An 18,748-nucleotide genomic window follows, 5' to 3' on the forward strand; every position below is an offset into this window, starting at 1 on the left:
TAATACCCACAATCCAATGCGCTTTGACGAATGATTCGGTTGAGAACTACAAACACGAATAAAAAGCGTTAAAAAATCTACAGACATGCGGATGCGCGCGACCGACGGTTAAGTAAAGGGGTTTAGATAAAGGGGTTTAAGTTACTAATAATCATTTAACCTGGTAAAATAATATTTATTTAATCTTATCTATGTTATATTTCATCTGCAACAGCAATGCAAACTTTTATAAACATCCGTTTGGTCGTTAACTTTTAAATGCATCATTATGCAGAAAATATATGAGCAGAATTATCTGCATGAAGACCCGCGGACCGCAGATCGACGTGCTACTTCTTTTCTCTCCAGTATGGTAGGAAGTTAAATGAAAGAAATGTGGAGGATGTTAACTGTGACAAGATGATTGTACAGTGACAGGATGCGTGTAATTATGCGACATTAAAGACGCAATTGTATGACGTGATATGTCCTAAAGTTTGCGTACTCTTCTACTACACACTCGAAGTGTGTAGCCTACTTTTTCTTCACTAAAAAGTACATACTTTACGGGCGTAGTAGGCACCTTGGGAAGCAGCATATGATTACTGCGCGTTCTCGTGTTCTCCCTAAAGGGCAGTTCTTTCCAAGTTAAGCTTGAGCTGCTGCCCTGAGTGTGTGTTTTGGCCGTATGTCCCTTATTGGACACCGTACGCGTGTGTTTATGAATAAGTCAAGATGGCGCTCTCCATGAGGTTTAACGTGAAATCTGTCTTTCGTTGTGTTTATAAGTCTAATTCCCACGGAAGACTATTTAAAGCTGGGAAAGCGACGGGAACGACGGTAAGAAAGTCTTCTCTTTTTACCATTTTATAATTTGCCAGTTTGGCAGCTTTACGGAGGATCTGTTACATGGTTCACCTTCAGTGGAAACCTTCTGTAATACATTGAAAGTATCCGACAGCTGTAATGTTCAATCTAAACACATTACAGTAACATTAGTCTTTACAGTATTTTCAGATAAAGGCTAATAGAGTGTAAATAACGGCGTTGTTTAAAAAGAGCCTCTGTAATTGCTTGTGACATTGTTATGAGTGCATAGTTGTTAAAGCTTATTAATGTCAAGAATAGTTTAATGATAGTGGCAGTTTAATTTATTTAGCTGTAACATGCAGTTAAGCGTCTTGACATGGTTATCTGTAAGGAAATTGGGTTCTGCTGTCCTGCAGATTTGAAGCTTTAAAAACGTGGTGATATGTTGTGAGATATACTGTATATGTAATAGGAAAATTCAGCATTGCCATCACACGAATTAACTGCATTTTAAAACATGTTCAAATAGAAAACAGTTGTGAAACAATTTTAAATTATAATAATAGAGTTTTTTTTTCTTTTTTTTTTAAAGAGCTGGAACTTTTTTTGCTCATATCCATAAATCTTTCACTTCTTGTGTGGTAACAATAACAAAATTAAGATTATCTAATTTTATTCTCATTCTGTAAAAAAAAAAACAACAACAGTGGAACTGTTTTAGACATGTTTTGCATTGGAGTTTGATGTGTTTATAAGTTAATGAATTCCATTATTCCAAAGACTAAAGATAATGAGGTTCAGTGTTTGAATAGCAGGATACAGTATGAAAATTGATATGTAATTCAGTTTTAGATTACAGCAGTCTGTAGACTTGTTTTTATAAAATATGTTCTGAGAGGAGTAGAACACAATTCTATAAATTTGATTTCCCTTGTGCTGGATGTTCATCATGAAAGTAGCATTACTATTTCCATGTTAAATCATGAAAACCGTAAAAGAAAAGAATAAAAAATTGTATTTTTAATTTTTTTTTTTTGGATGAAGATTACTTACAGGACTGTCCTTGTCTCTGCGACTTGGCATATGAGTTCTAGAGAATATGATTTTAATCAGATTTCTTTACTTTTGCTAAACAATAATGATTACTAAACAACTAAGATTGCCTCACTTTTTTATTACAATATGTTTAAGCATTTGAATTTTACTGTGTAGATATGTGATTTGCCAGTAGACAGAAATATTTGAATGCTTTTTGAAATGGGTAAGTGACATAGAACATTTCCAGAACTACTTGTTATTATTAATATAACCATTTTAGTAAAAATAAAACCTTTTATATTTGGATTATCCTGGCCCTCATTGCAAAGCTCAGTTGCTCCTTCTTGCTCAATTAGCCATGTCTCCCTGTTATAAACCATCCTAAAATGACACTATTTATAACAGCCATCACAGCCCTTTATACATATTGAAATTCCAGCTTTTAAAGTGAACCAGAATATGTAAAGAAACTGTTAATTAACAGTGCAATTCCCTGAGTGTATGTAATGCTAACTGGACCTGAGCACAGTAAATTATAGCTAGTGAGCCTTTTACAGAGCATGTGAAGCCCACTCTGCCTTGACTTGATTGACAACCCGGTTTTATTTGATGACTTCAGCACACTTGCCGTGTAGGAATGTGCGTCCACCGCTGGCAGCCAGTCTCTGTTTTGTTAACTACAGGCAGTGTGTCGTTTGGGACGCTAAAGTGCAGAGAGCTGCGACTGTGGGAGTGAGGTTACAGAAAGACGTCAAAACCATCCCAGCAGTCCTTTATTACCAGCAGCAACATTTGAAATGAGGTGTTGGTTTTCATTCGTTTTAATTTTCTCCAAATGTCAGGCACTGCGTGCTAATCTGGACGTTCACAATGCTGCTAGGTGTGATTTACGTCAAATCATGGAGCATATTTTTTTGGCAAAGAAAGGGTTATGAAAAGTCATTTAGCTGCAGTGTGAAAAGATGAGCACAGATTTTTCTTTCCAAGTATAAGTGAGAGGGAAATTTGACCTATGGAATCCATGCCTATAAATAAATATTATTGATGAAACGTGTCAAATAGTGGCAAGAGGATAAAAGGAGCATGTTAGATTTTCTCACCACCAAAACCAGCAAGATTCAGCGAGCAAATGCAAAATAAATTCAGCATTAACCTTTCACTCTGTGTTGAAAACTCTTGTTCTGTTTCTGGAGCTGTTGAAATACCCCTGTTGTGTGAGTGTTTTACGCAGTTGTTTAGATGGTTTTAAGCTTTTGTTCCGATCATATCCTGAAACTTCCCTGATTATCCTTCCATACGTTGCAGCATGAGGCAGCAGGATGCAGTGGGCCCTCGCTCCAAGCTGCGTTATAAAACATGACGCTCCCTATCCGGCCCTTAATCGCCTGTGGTCTTAATGGCTGATATCAGTCATCTCAGTCTTGTGTTGCACAAAAAGGAAACGGCTCTTAATTCTCCTTCAGGTCTAAATGCTCTAACTCTCATGTCAGCTAAAACCATTAAACCTACTCCCAGAGCCCCCCGGAGAGGAAACCATAGGAAAGCAGGAGCACATGAGCCGGGCTTGATTGTATTTATTAATTAGACGATTTGTTTTTACATGTCAGCTAGGCACTTTTTCACACTCCGCTGTGTAATTCGGTTCATCATTCTGAAGGATGAACGTAATATATGCTGAATAACTCCTCAAGCGATTATAATTTTTTAGATAATTTAATGTATTTTGGCTCTAAATTCCTGTAGAGTAATGCTGCGCTGTGAAAAATAGTTTTTCAAGTTAAAGTTCCAAGTTTTTTGGAGAAAATAGTTTTATTTTGAATCTTTTCTACTTCAAAATTTTGCATTTAATTCAGTGTGTTTGTGAAATTTACTAGCAGTTTCTGAGTGAATTAGGGCTGCACAATTAATCAAATTTCTAATCACCGATTACAATTATGGATGCCACAATTACATAATTGTTCAAAGCGACAATCAATCGTTCAAAGTCCAGTTATGTTATTCTGGATGCTTAAGATGCGTTTTTTCTTTCTACAGGATTTTCCCATTATTTTAATTTTAGTTTTAGTATAACATTATAATACCATTCATATTTTTACTTTTTTATAATTTAAAGAAGAAACCAATCCGATGTATGGTTGACATTTGAGGCTTAATACTGTAGAAACGCACTAAAGGTTTTTCAGGTAGTGTTTTCAGCTTGTTTACTTACATATAAAAATACGACATGCAGTTGCGTCAAACAATGGTATAAACATCATTCAGTGTAAACTGTGATAATCGTAATTAAAAATCACAATTACAATTTCAAGGGAATAATCGACACTTATGAGTTTTGTCATAATCGTGCAGCCCTAGAGTGAATATTGTTTTAAAGTAAATCCTATCAATCTTTTTTCAGTGTGGAGTTTTGCACCATACCCTGTAGACTTACGGTTACTGAAAATCTGACGTAGTTAATTGAATAGCACCCACTATCTGGTATCAAGCTTCTGGGTTCTGCTCAAAACAACACGCAGCGCTGGAGGAAATTAGAGGGAACAAGGAAAAAACTGTGGCTCAAGAGTTCCTGAGTGTTACCATAATTACACATTGATAAATTTATGAGGTGTGTGCAGGTTATTTCTGCTTCGTTGTGACTTTTATGTGTTTAATTTGTCATTAGTAGGCTAGCGCCTCTGTTTTTTTTCCTGTCAAGGCTCAAAAGGGGATAAGGCAGAAGTGGCTCTGTACTTTATTTGCTTAGTATAGTTTATATAGAGTGTCCAAATATCGCAATATAATTCATGCAAGACATTTATCATTCTGCGTGCCAGGCGTTGGGTTTTGGTTTGAGATTTCGGCAGGCTTTTCTGTGCAGCTTGCAAATAATTATATTTCATGTCAGACTAAGCGTAACCTATCTTTTAATATGTAATGCGATCAGCAGAGGGAGGATTGTAGTGAAACAAAAGCGATTGGTCCTAAACGGTTCACGGTTTGGCCTCCAAGCCGCAGTCCGTAGTGGAGCGGCTGTCCCATCCTGGTTATTTTTGGAGCACGGTGCGGCCCTTTCTGCTGGGAGCGCTGTTTTTGAAGGGACTCCAGCCCCATTAATCAGGCCGGGGACCCCACGGTGTGAGAGGGCCCCCAGCCCTGGCTCTCCACACTGCGTGTTTCTGTTCCTCTCCCTGCGCTCTCCGCACAGTGTGAAGCGTAGAGGAACCTCATCAATCTCACCTGTCCGAAACGTCAACCGCAGATTTAATCAAACGCTCCGTCTCCTGCCCCCCTGCCACCTCCTGTACGCTGCACTCCTCCCCACAAATACCTCTTCTTTTGCCCTGTCTCCTGCTCATTCTTTCACTGCTTTTTTGGCTTTGTCACTCACGCTTTCTCTAATGTGTTTTCCCTTCGAATCGGGTCTTATTCCTGTTTTATTTTCAGCCGTTCGCACTTCGCTTCAAGCTGAGTGTGTTTCGGTACGGCAAAAACACACATTCCCCACCGTCTCAGGCAGGGGAAGGTGCCTATACTTCACCAAAGCAGGGCTTTGTTGGTAGTCCAGCGGAGAGTGGCAGGATTAAGGCATGTGTTTCCTCTGTTCAGCGTGATGTCTGTTTTAATAGGGCGAGTGAGGCGATGCAGATAGACACCATAACAGTAGGTTCTGTGTGTCTGAAGCTTAGTGGGGGACAAATGGACTGGGGCGGGAGGGTCAGAGGTGCCATTCAGATCTGGTCTCACGCTCCCTCTCTGATATCAGCTCCTGTGGAGAGCTTCTCCACATTTACTGAGCTGCTGATGCTTTCCTGCAGAACCATAAAGGGTGGTGAAAGGCAGTGTTGGAAGTGGCATGCAAAGATGGGCGTCTCTCTGCCAGGATGTTCCTGGAGTTAAGCTATGGATGGCTCTATAGAGTCCTTATCGTTTCTTCATGTATAGTACGGATTTTGAGTTTAAAGAGCTCAAATCGAAGAACTTTATTAAATCTGAATGGCCAGTTGTAATTACATGCTCATTGTGTCAGTACCTTACCCAAATTTACATTGAACATCAAATGCCCCTAAAATTAAACTTTGCAATTATTAATTCATTGTTATATATTTATTCTTTTTTTATGGTTTGTAGGTGCCTGCCTAATTTGGCTGGCTCTTACCAAGTGAAAAATATGTAGTTTTTGATTGGATACACAACAACAAAAAATATGAAAAGTGTTTTAAAAGCTGATAAGCTAATTATATTAGTTGCATGTTATCATTTACATTTATCATTGTTTTTTCTCTGCTCTATGTGACCCCATTTATAAACCACTGGCTTAAACAAAAAACATAAGTTCTCACAACAAATACTGTCTGAGCATGGTATTTTGCGAAATGTAAGATATTGTTTTCACATCTAATATGTTTGCAGTGAAGATTAAGTGTTGTTCTGTCTCATGGTGGCCTTGGAGCTGTATTTGACATAACCTAGCTTCTGTTTTTCCATAGCTGTATTGCAATATTTTCACTATGTTAATACAAAAGGGTCAATCCATCTCAAATGGTCAAATGGAGGTTGCCATGTATTTAGTTGTTTCTAGACTTACTTATTAAATCTTACACCAACTGGAACACACACAGATAGTTTTACAATTAAATACTCCTACAAAGTGCCTACATGAGTGTAAGAACAGGGATTGTAGGTGTACTGTGTAACTCTATCAGCTTGTGCACACACACATACGATTTAATGTCTACTCCATATGGTAGACATGGAGGATTTTTTTGCTACTTTGCTGCACTGTTGTATAACAGTGTTGCGTTTGTCAGTGTAAAAAAATAGGAGAGAAGTTGCTGCTCCTGCCAAGTGTCATGAGGAAGTAGTTTGTGCTGGTGCATGGGACAGCTGAGGAGAGCGAGCAAGTCCAAGTGAATCTGAGTAAAAGAAAAACTGAGCAATTACTGCAGGTGAGAATGGAAGAGTGTTGTGTCATTATTTCATTTATAAAATAAAGGATTTTATTTCACTTTATACATTAACTTGGATGCTGTCTAACATCTGTGTGTGACATAAGCATTGCTTATTCTTGACACATTTGCTTTTACAATTTAGGACCTCAACGCTTGTATATTTGAGATTATTTTATGAATTCAAATTTACATTTGAAAACACAGGCCTTTCCATTTGACTACTTAGTAAAGAAGGTGCTTGTATTTTTTGCATTATTTTTTATGGCATCAACACAGCGAAATAAACCCTCATATGTATATACACCGAACATATAAATTAAACATATAAATAAAGATTTTGGATTTATTGTATTATGTATCTGATTAGAAAATGTCCCCATCAATGTTAAAACCATAGCTACACCCTAATAAATAATGAAGAATGACATTGAAATGGGCATTTCTAAGGTTACTATGTAATGTACCTCCTGAATAAAATTCCCCCATCATCACGCCAGTTGCCAAAAAAATTAATATAAAAAATCAGATTTTTCAGACATTCCTTCTTGTCGGTAGATGGGAGGTGCGATAGGTTGATTATTCCTTCGGTAGTTGGGCCTAGTGTTGTTTCAGCTTATGTGTGATTGTCTCAAATGACACCATTACCATGTCTGGATGTTTAATGATCGGCCGGAGGGGAAGAGGGGAACAACGCAAGGTGAGAACACACATGAACCAGGCTCCGTTCTGCCCCAAATCACTTCTGACACCTCAGAGAGGCCCTGTGCATTCGGGCCACTGCACTGCAATTACTCACCCAGTAATGGCATAAATAGCCTGCTCCTTTCCTAAAACTAGCTAATGACTTTGGATCAGTGATTCTATTCCCCTGGCTATAGGCTTCCCTGAAGCCAGACTGATTTCAGATCAGCCATAGATCTCAGATTGTATATGGGCCCCAAAGTAAGACACCTCATACATAGCCATGCAGGTGTTCACAACTCTTTTCATGTGTGTTTTTCCCATTTTGAATGTTATGTAACAAAGTTAACCTTTTTATGAAGTACAAAGATTATTTGGCAGTTGTAGTAAGTTGTTTGGAAGTTGACTATTGGAAATGGAAATTTGGAAGTTTTGAATCAGATGCAAAACTTCCAAACTTCAGAAGTCTCGGCCTGCTAGTAACACAATATTTGTCCAGCAATCAGCGGGCATGAATCTTTTTTTGTTTTTTAATAAAGACTAAGGGGTAGTGGGCTTCCTTCTCAGTCCAAACATTTAAAAATGACCCCTTTGTTTTATTCTTCCCAATCTTTAATATACTTCATAGGTTTATAGCATTGCACTGCTTTCTTCTGTTGCTGTTTAGGGCAGGACCACTACTGTGATTGTTATTCCACGACTGTATCACTCTTAAAAGCTGCTATTGGCTGGCTGTGAACTGTGGAGTGTTTTCATTGGCTATGGTGAAGTTCCGCTCTAGCACTCTCTCACCCGGTAGGGTGCTCTGTTAGTGTGAAACATGCCTTGGATTTATCGCTTCGATAACATTCATAAAACTGTATAGGGTGTCTCCTTTCTAGCTGTATGCATACCACCAACTTTCTTTGCCTTCACTTTTATGCCCTCCTTTGTTTGAATGTGTGTCTTTCTTTTTAACAGATTTGGTCTCAAACTCTCTCTTTTTCTTTACAGAGCCTCCCTAAAGCACAGGTTTTCTCAGGAATCCAGCCCACAGGTGTTCCTCACTTGGGGAACTATCTGGGAGCTCTAGAGAGCTGGGTGGCCCTGCAGGACAAGTATAGCACAGTCATGTATAGCATCGTAGACCTTCATTCCATCACCCAGCCTCAGGACCCTCAGATGCTCCGAGAAAACATCCTGGACATGGCCGCCAGTCTGTTGGCCTGTGGCATAGACCCGACTCGCTCTATCCTTTTCCAGCAGTCTCAAGTGAGTTCTGCTTTGAAGACTTTCTTTTAAGAATGGAACATGTATTAAATCACCTTAATTAAGGATTGTTTACACAAATATGCATATTTGGTCATCATTTAGTCACCCTCATGTTGTTCCAAACCTGTATGACCTTCTTTCTTCTGTTGAACTCATAAGAAAATTTTAATGAACTCTTTTTGGTCACACAATGAAAGTCAGTGGGGTTCAAAGCAACACTTTCAATGTGTGGACAAAAAGGTTTAGGATGACATGAGGGTGAGTAAATGATGAATTTTAATTTTGGGTTGAACTATCACAAAATGCTTCTAGTATTCTAGTTTTAAAGTGTGCACATCTTTATTCAACCTTTCTGCCTAAACAATGTCAAAATATGTGGAAGGTACCTTTCAAATAACTTCAAAAGTCTCATTCTAAATAGCCGTCCGGTTGTTTTATTTGGCTGAACTACTGGCAGTAAGCTAAAACATATTTTTCATTGCCAAATATTTATTTAATGGAAGCTGGCTTTAAATGCTTATTTTACCAAACCGATTCCTATCTCTACAAATTCTCAGGATAGGGGAAAACACACAGATTCGTTTTCACGGTTCACTTCAAAGCGACCACATGAAGCAGAAAGAGGAGGATAATAATAGATTTTACTGTACGCAGCAACTCGCTAGCTGTCCAGCACATTTTCTCTCGAATTGAGCAACTTTTGAAGGGTAACTATAATAAGTGTGGACATGTTCTTCCTCTCAGCCACCTGATATGCTTTCAACAGTGTGTTTGTGTGTGTTGTGCAGCAGAGTGTAAGTGTGTCGGGATTTTGTGTGTTTTCTCACTGAAACTTTGCAGCGAGCATGTGAAAACCTGCACGCACGCACACACACACACACACTCCCCTGATTTTATTCCATTTTAACTTCATGCCACATATCTTGGCAGGACTAAAGACCTCCCATCGAACATACGAGCTCAAGACTGTTCCACATGTGAAAATAATACCCTGGCCCAAGGAAAACACTTGACTTCATTGAAAAAATGGTGACAAGCTAAAATCAATCGGATCTTAAGTATAGTGCTTCGTGTTATAGCTGTATGTGTGTTTGGGACGTATTGCACTAGAAACTTTTTTACCAGAATAACATCCACACATCAGAGAGATTTATATGTATGTTTCTGGCAGACTCGCGTAATTGAACTTTGTGTGTAAATCTAAACAAATATGACCCTTTTTCACACTTTGCACTTCTTTTCAATTTCTTTTCACGTATGTTTCTGAGGAATAATCAGTTTAGGTTTAATGCTCTATTGTTTCACTTACTATTTCTGTGTCTCAGTTGATTGCACAAATCTGACCTATGAAGTCATCTAAGATATCCACCACCACTATATCAGATTTTCTGATACAGATTTTCTCAGTCATCTTCATATCCGCCGTCTTACCCTCACACGTAGATTAGCTAGCTGTAATAAATATCTCTTTCAGCGCTGTGCCATAAAATCACGTTTTATGTTCGTTCCTCTCTGGGTTTACGTCAGATGCCTCGGAATCCTTTTGTGAGTATGAGAGATGGCGGCCGTGTCGCCAGCACTCATAAAGTTTAATTCTCTGAAGCAGAACGATTTTGAGGAGTGTTTTTCTTTTGAATGTGTGTCTGTGTGCGTGCACACTCTCTTGGGAATTGTGCAGATTTCACAATGCCAATCAAATGAGCTCTATCACATGATTTTGTAACAAGAGAAGGACTAGTTTGAGTACTTGTGATATAGTATTGATGTAGAAAGGCCTTCATACTGTGCCAGTCTGCACCTGTTGGGAGGTGAGGAATATCTTGTTCTCTTCACTGCCACACAGGGGCGCTACGAAGATACCTAGTTTATGTGTAAAGTGCTGTCACTCTGCATATCAAGAGATATCAATGATAATTTAATTGCATGATGGTAATATATGTGTCCACAATAAAAAGAGAAACAATATTTTTGTTTTTTTAATGGTGTGCCAAGTTCTTAGACACTTACTTTTTGACTTCATGTTGATCATGAATAATTTTTATTTTTATTAAAGTTTAAAAATATGGTGTAGCACACACATTATCAGTTTTGGGGGAGTTACACTGAATTTTACAATCTAAACTTTCCATGTCATGAAAACATCAAACTATCTGAAGAGACTTATTAATTTTGACACGTTTATGAAGGTATCCAGGGGTTTGCGTATTCCCATGTTTCTGTATGTTTGTCACACCAAATTTAATTTATCGGACAGAGGATTTTCAAATTATTTGTTAATTTGTTAAAAAAGATACCATCAAAATGAATTTTAAATTCAGAAATTAAAAACATACACATCAAAGAAGATGTGTTCAAAGCATTGCATGTATTCACTGTACTTTTAATATATTTCTGAATAAATTGATTGATAAATGAAATGAGAAACGAGCACCATTTACAATTTTTTTTTTTTTTTTTCTGAAAATGTAATCATATAATTACTCTGCAGGTCTCAGAACATGCTGAGCTCTCATGGATCCTTGGCTGCCTTACCAGCATGCCTCGTTTACGACACCTGCCTCAATGGAAGGTAATTACAGCACATTTGTTTTTGCTGTGTTTTATCTGCTTGTGAGAGTATGTTAAAGTACCCCTATTATGGGTGATGAATGGTTCCTATTTTGGTTTAGGGAGTCCCCAACAACAGGTTCACATGCGTGCAAGGTCAAAAAACACTTTCATTGTCTTATAATATGCATTTATTTTGACCTTATTTGCTCGATTTGTTTAACGATTCATTTTTCCAAACCCCTCCTTTGCGTGATGCTAATCTGCTCATAAAGCGCTTGGTCTCATTTTCATTACATCATGCCTGTAATGCCTGATAAAGCAGTTTTGTGAGCGCAGTGCTGCTTTGTGTACAGCATTACCGGGGAGACCACTATTTTTTCCGCTCCAAAAGCTGCACCTAGTGGCAAAGAATGAATTTGCATTTTCATTCAGACCATCTGAAAAGACCAACAAGTGGTCAGGCAATATGCTAATGTTTCATGTTGACGTCAACATGAAACGGCTTGGGATTCGTTTTAAAAACGACTCGTTTCAATGATTCAGAGTCGACTCTTTCTTTTAAGAGACAATAACTTTATACACGGTGCATTTCAGATTTAAAACTTTGCCATATGTTTTCATTCACTTAGAGCTGTGTCACACACTGAATGAGAGGTCATTTTCAAAAATCCATAATAGGGGCACTTTAAATAAAAAGACACATGATATATTAGAGCCCTCTCTAGAAGATGGTAACATGCCAGTCTGATTGCTCAGGCCTGCCTCCCTCTGTTTGCTGTCCATGTGGCACGGCGACAGGCTTTTCCTGTGCCGGTCATGAGGGTGGGCGGACCTGGCAGGGAGAGACAGGGCTTGATAATGACTGTGATTCACCCAGAGAGGACAACCCTTTTATATTGCTGCTGAAGGAGAGCTCGGCCAGAAGCCTCCCACCACTGCAGGGAAAACACCTAGCTGTTTACTCAACAGCTGAGTGCATGTGAAACGTGGCGGAAAGTGGCCTTTAGATGCTGTCTGTGTGCGTTAATGTGGCAAAACTCCTTCATTCAGCCGATGTGGGAAACTGAGAAAGGGCTTGATGTTAGACCTCATTGTAATAAGAAAACAAATAGACAGTTGCAGCCAGATGTAATGAAAGGTGCTTCAGATTCATTTCAAACTTTCCTCTCCATCTGTCCGTCCAGCGGTAAATCCTCTGTTTCTTTTCTTTACAGATGAAGAGCAAGCAGAAGAATGAAGGCAGTGTGGGGCTTTACACGTACCCAGTGTTACAAGCAGCAGACATTCTGCTCTACAAGTACGGCTGGCTGTGCTATTCATGTGTTTTATTCTTAGCGTGGTTATAGTCCAAGCTTTGTGTTTGAGAGAGAGTGATGTTATTGTTGTGCAGATCTACACATGTGCCAGTAGGGGAGGACCAGATCCAGCATTTGGAGCTCGCCCAGGACTTGGCCCGCATCTTTAACAACCAGTACGGAGAGTTCTTCCCAGAGCCTCGTGCCCTGCTCAGTATGTTTGGGAGTTTTCATTTTTACCTCATGACATTAACTTCCTGTTTAAATCAGTCTGTTTTTCTCATAAAGATTCACCTGAGCACAAACCCTGAAAAGTGGAAAAGTAAGACAAATTACTCCGTGTCATTCAGCGAACACACAAATAAGTCAGTGCTCTCAAGTGTTTTCTCCAGCTCCCTGCTTTCCTCGCTGTATGTTACACACACGCACAGCAACGTACCCTTGCGCAAAAAGTTGTGTGCAACACATGGCTGGCATGTTGAATCGTCAGTTTGAGCTTCAGTCTTTCATTCACTGTAATTATCGCCATCATAAAAGCACAATATGAAACCAGTCATGTGTGCGATGGCACTTTGATTAAAGGATTGTTCTCTTCCTCCTCTATCTGAGTGATGGGGTGATAATGGATTTGGGGGGTTTCCCTATAGTGACTTCACAAAGGACCGGTTCACATCACTCTTCTTACATGAGAAGGAAGACTGCGCCTGCATCCTAGAGCCAAAGCTAAAGAAGCCAAACAATATCTGTTGCCTGAAACTAAATCAAAGATCCAACTGTTAGAGCCCATCTGTGTTGTGATTCCACAAAGAAATAATATTTACACAACCCAGTTGCTTTCCAGAGGTTCTTCATTTCAGTCTGATTAGTGTGCAACCAGTGGTCGCTATATGTAATGCTAATTTACTGAAATTTATCTTATAAAAATTGGAAAATTGCATCCTATGATTACTTTTATATTGAAATGGTTAGGCAGTATTGTAAAGGAAGCTTTTAAAAGAAAGTGATATTAAATAGCATGTTTCCTGCACCGTTTTTTTGGCAGTGGTGGAAATGAGCCGGTTCATTTAGTCAACAGTTTAAAAAAAAAAGGCAAATTCTTTACTGAACTAAATCTATCAGAGTGGTTAAGTTTTTATGGGATGTGTCTTAACCAAGGCTGCATTTATTTAACCAAAAACAAATTAAAAAAAATTTATATAGTTTTTATGGGATGTGTCTTATGCTCACCAAGGCTGCATTTATTTGTTCAAAAACACAGTAAAATAAAGTGACGTTTTACTGTTTAAAAGAACTGTTTTCTATTTTAATATATTTTAAAATCTAATATGTTCCTGTGTTGGCAAAGTGGAATTTTCAGCAGTCATTATTCTAGTCTTCAGTGTCACATGATCATTTAGAAATTATATTATTCTTTATTATTCTTCACCTCTTTAATTATCAATCTTATTAATATCAGTGCTTGAAACAGATGTGCTGCTTAATATTTTTGTGGAAACCATGATATTTTTCTTTTCTTTTGAATTTTCTAAACAGCATTTATTTGAAATATAAATATTTTGTAACATTGTAAAACTCCTTACTGTCACTTTTGATGTCCTTATTGAGTAAAACTATTATTTTAACACTTTAACTATGTGACCCTGGACCACAAAACCAGTCATAAGTAGCAAGGGTGTACATTGTATGTGTCAAAATTATCATTTTTTTCTTTATGCCAAAAAATCATTAGGATATACTAACTTAATCATGTTCCATGAAGATATTTAGTAAATTTACTACCTTAAATACATGAAAACCTAATTTTTGATTTGTAATATGCTTGGCTAAGAGCTTCATTTAGACAACCCAAAAATCAACCTACCAAAAAAAACCAAACATTTTATTTTTTTGCACGCTCAGAATCCAGATTTTCAAATAGTTGTATCTCGGCTAAATATTATCCTATCATAACAAACAATACATCAATGGAAAGCATATTTATTCAGCTTTCAGATTGTGTATTCTATAGGGGTCACATATAGTTAACTCTTACCTGTATATAATTATATATAATATTGTAATTATATATTTTATTATATTATAGTTAACTATTAACTATTATAATGGACGTGAATAGGAAACTATAGGAAATACTCACTCGGCATGGATTAAATGTTTAACTTTTCCTATTGTTTAACTCTCAGGTGACACTCGAAAGGTGAAATCTCTGAGGGATCCATCTTCTAAGATGTCCAAGTCAGACCCCCAAAAGTTAGCTACAGTCTTCCTGACCGATACGCCTGATGACATTGTCCTTAAGATTCGCAGAGCTGTGACTGACTTCACTTCTGAAGTGACCTATGAGCCTGAGAGTCGGCCAGGTGTATCAAACCTAGTCTCCATGCACGCGGCTGTGTCTGGACAGAGCGTGGAGGAGGTGGTGAGGCTGGCTGAAGGTATGGACACTGGACAATACAAGAATGTGGTGGCTGAGGCTATTGTACAGAAACTGCAACCCATTCGGCTGGAGATCCAAAGACTGAGGGCCGACAGGGGCTATCTTGAGAGTCTCTTAGCCAAAGGAGCAGAGAAAGCTTGCAGCCTCGCAGCTCCTGTGATGACAGAAGTCAGAAAACTGGTGGGCTTCTATTAAGCCTTTATAAACTGTGAAATGCAATGAACTCTTCTTTGTCTGTGTTAGATTCATTCAGTTTACTAGTGAAAACATTTGGTAAGTAAATTACACCACTGTCACAGATTACTCAGTTTTGTTTGGTTTCATCTTGTATTTTGTCCATTTTTTAAGCAAATAAATATTTTTATTTTTATTTATTGTCATATGAATAACATAAGTTCAAAACCCTTTTCAATCTCACATGTGCCTCAACAAATACATGCTGTGCAGGAAAAACTGCAAGTCTAGCCAACTCCAAGTCTGTTCAAGGCTGCTAGTTGACATATAGTAGGCACCTCATACATGCACTATGCACGAATGGAGCAATTTGTGCTTGTGTAAGGATGTTTTTATTGTATTGTGCTGTTTTTTCCCTTGTAAGAAAGTATCTGTGAGGAGGTGGCAAGATTGTCTGTCCATTAGGAAAAGTAAAATTACAAGGCAGGGCAACTAAATTACATGCATTACCAGAATTCAAAGTTGATTCACTTAGTTATAATGTTACACAAGACTTTATATCCATTTATCCCTGAAAAAAAAAAAAAAAAAGGAATGTAACGCATAAATTCACTTAATATGCTCCTGTCTACCTTTTAAAGAGAAAAAGTGTATTACGGAAAATTCTGAAAAATATAAGTAAATAAATAAATAAAAATAAAAAAAGTCTGCATTAACTAGAATATAAAAATACACAGGCCAGAATTGATTTGTTGTTATATATTTAAAATAATGAGTTATGCACCTAATTTTCATTTGGAAATAATTTCAGATCCTTCGTCTGACGTCTTTCATATATTCACTTAAAAAAAAAAAACATTTCCTGCTTTATGACTTAAGCTTTATAAACTTCTTTGCTCTGAAATAATTCTAAAAGAACTCATCATAAATCATGAAATGAGAAAACATCATTAACTCTACCCGCATTTTCTCTGCATTTTCTTCTTTAAACTGCAATTGAAAAGGTTTCCAGCGTCATTTGCTGCACAAACATGCATTATTCTCCAAGCTGTGTTCTGAATTTAAGGATATATGGGAGGATTAGGTGGGAAGTTTATTCGTTCCACGGGGCAATTAGTGATCAGCCCAGCAAAATGAATCGTTTGTTTAGAGCAGCTTTTTCGCTCTCTGTAATATATGCTGACGGAATGGCGAGGAGCAGTCACTTGTTATTTGACAGTATTTCACGTTACTCTTCGCTTTGATGTGTCATTCATTTTCGCCTTGTTCAAATGCGCTATTTTTAGCAGAAGAGTTCTGTGCCAGGTTTGTACCGTTGGTATAGACTCCATATGTGCTGCAAAATAGAAATAATAGCAAAAGTGCAAGCATGGTTACTTAGCAATATTGAATTACGGGAGAAAAATAATGAGCAAAATGATAACAAAACGTGTCCGACATTTAGTAGGTGTTTTATCATAACAATCCATGGACAGTGTGCTAATCGAATGCAGCGCTCATGATACCAAGCGATGCGCGGTCAAGTGTGTGTTGAGTTAGTTGGGTAATGGCTCATGTGATGTGAATGTTGTGAGCCCTTGAGCTCTTTTTCTGAGGACAGTGGTCATCCTTTTTTCTCTAATTATGCGTTAATAATCATCAAAATATACTACATTCAGTGACCAAGCAATGGAACGGCTGTCAAACCGGCTTAATTGACATTTCCTTGGGAAAAGGATCCCGTGTGTTTGGGAAATGTTCATTCCAGCGAGAGTACAGCAGAGTCCGTCTAATGAGACTTACCGCGAATAGACGATCTCCCTTGAGACCTTCAGTCTGTCCATTTATAATTACACTAAAAACAATGTTTATTTATTTATTTATTTATTTTTGGTGAGACATTCAAAACAGGACTGCGTGTAGCCAAACTATTTTATCCATTCTTTATTTCGGCTAATTAAGAGCATCTTCACTAATAAATCAGTAAACAATTAAATAGCCTAAATAAGTTATGAAAGAGTAAAATATTGTGTTTTCAGAATAACGCACGGTAAGAAATAGGCTATTTAGCTACCAACTACCGAATCCTATTAAAACCACTCTCTAAGGAAATAGGCTATAATTGCTATCACTGAAAACTAAAAAATAGGTTTTACCGTTTCGAAGTGAATTTAGGATTTCACAGATAAAACGGGTTAAACTTAAATAATCAGCTCATTAGTAGCCTTTAATGATATGTGCGCTTCAACAACGTATCTGATAAATAAAATAAATTAATTGAATTTAAATAATAAAGTGTAATTAAAATAAAGTAATAAAGGATAAATATCTTAATCACTTGCAGGAAAAGCCTCAGCAGGGTTTATACTTTAATAGATGGAGGCTCCACTATGAATTTCTGCATTTTATAGGCTACATCAGGCACTCGCGGTAAGGAATTAAAGTCTCAACACTGAAAGTCTTTTTGTGAGTTTCTTTAGCACATTTATAGTACATTTCTTTTAAATTGCTCTATAATTTCTCTATACTATTTCCGTGTTTTAAATAATTATTTACGTTATATTAAATATGTATCGACTTGTTTCCAATGCTGATTGTGCTTTTATTAAATCGGTTTTTACAGTTTATTACTATTTTGTTGTTATTTTATTGTATTTTATTGTTTTGCTATTTGTCGGCAATTAAACTTTAATTATTGTTCGTTATTTTGTTCTACACAATAAGCAAACCATTATAAATAAGCTAAATATTAATTAATTTAGCATAGTCATTGTTTGAGCACTTACCAATTTTAGTAGCCTAATATTTAATATTAATATGCTGTTAATTGTTTGGCAACAATCTTGATTAAAAAGCATGAAACAATTAGCATTGATTTAATGCCCTATTTATTTTTATAGAGATTCTCACGTTAACGTGCCATTCATCTTATTGCTTTTTGTTATATTAGGCTACACTACGAAGATAAAACTTCAGTTTTCCAGTTTTATTCCAATTTGAGCTAACAACAGATTCCGGGAGCCAACAGAACTCGTGTTAATATGGTCTTGACACTTTTATATGAAGCTTAATTACAACAGTATTCCTCTCTGCAAATTTTATAGAAAGCCTACACATGCACTCACTTGTTTTCAATAACTTATTACAGTGAAATTTAACATTTGTTTAACAGTGAACGTAGTCTATTGGTGCTTAAGCTTCACAAGGTGATGATATTTTATTATGCAATCTGTATTCATAAAACGGAGTAGGCTACAAGAAATCTTTAAGGGAAAGCTATATGAAAGCACCATAAAGTCTTAGACCAGTAGGTGTAGCTTTCTTGTTGTATTGATCAAGGTTGATACTAACCAAAATATGCTTTAGTCAAAACGGAAAACGCAATCAAGTTTAACCAGACATGTCATTTACGAGAGAGAGAAAGAGAGAAAAAAGAAAAATAGAAAACATTTTATGCGTGCAAATTGATAAGCAGCAGTTTTAAAGGTCATATAGGTTGCTTAATTTTACAATGACCCACAGGGACGAATGACAAAAACTTAATATTGCTAGTGAAATATTGTTTAAAATTATTTATCGCGTAGCTAATGATACGAACTAAAAGCGGATTGATTTTTTTCGCCAAA

The 18,748-nt window shown here is 37.2% G+C and overlaps 1 protein-coding gene across 2 annotated transcripts; it reads left to right on the forward strand.

Moving 5' to 3' along the window:
• Nucleotides 1–204: 204 nt before the first annotated feature.
• wars2 (tryptophanyl tRNA synthetase 2, mitochondrial) lies at nt 205–15,337 on the forward strand. Of its 2 annotated transcripts, none has more exons than XM_042731381.1 (6): nt 205–352; nt 8,430–8,687; nt 11,176–11,256; nt 12,452–12,534; nt 12,628–12,746; nt 14,716–15,337. In XM_042731381.1, exons 1-6 carry the CDS (start codon nt 269–271, stop codon nt 15,162–15,164), a joined length of 1,074 nt encoding a protein of 357 aa, XP_042587315.1. In that variant the 5' UTR covers nt 205–268; the 3' UTR covers nt 15,165–15,337. The 2 variants fall into 2 exon arrangements, with proteins under 2 accessions (XP_042587315.1, XP_042587313.1); XM_042731379.1 differs by lacking the exon at nt 205–352 and adding an exon at nt 484–819.
• Nucleotides 15,338–18,748: the final 3,411 nt, after the last annotated feature.

Source organism: Cyprinus carpio, chromosome B9 (assembly GCF_018340385.1).
Source record: "Cyprinus carpio isolate SPL01 chromosome B9, ASM1834038v1, whole genome shotgun sequence".
Lineage (NCBI taxonomy): Eukaryota > Metazoa > Chordata > Actinopteri > Cypriniformes > Cyprinidae > Cyprinus > Cyprinus carpio.

Coding starts and splice junctions, on each gene's coding strand:
- wars2 (XM_042731379.1), top strand. CDS start 715: ATGGCGCTCTCCATGAGGTTTAACGTGAAATCTGTCTTTCGTTGTGTT. Junction 820..8,429: donor GGAAAGCGACGGGAACGACG/GTAAGAAAGTCT, acceptor TTTTCTTTACAG/AGCCTCCCTAAAGCACAGGT. Junction 12,535..12,627: donor GCAGACATTCTGCTCTACAA/GTACGGCTGGCT, acceptor ATTGTTGTGCAG/ATCTACACATGTGCCAGTAG.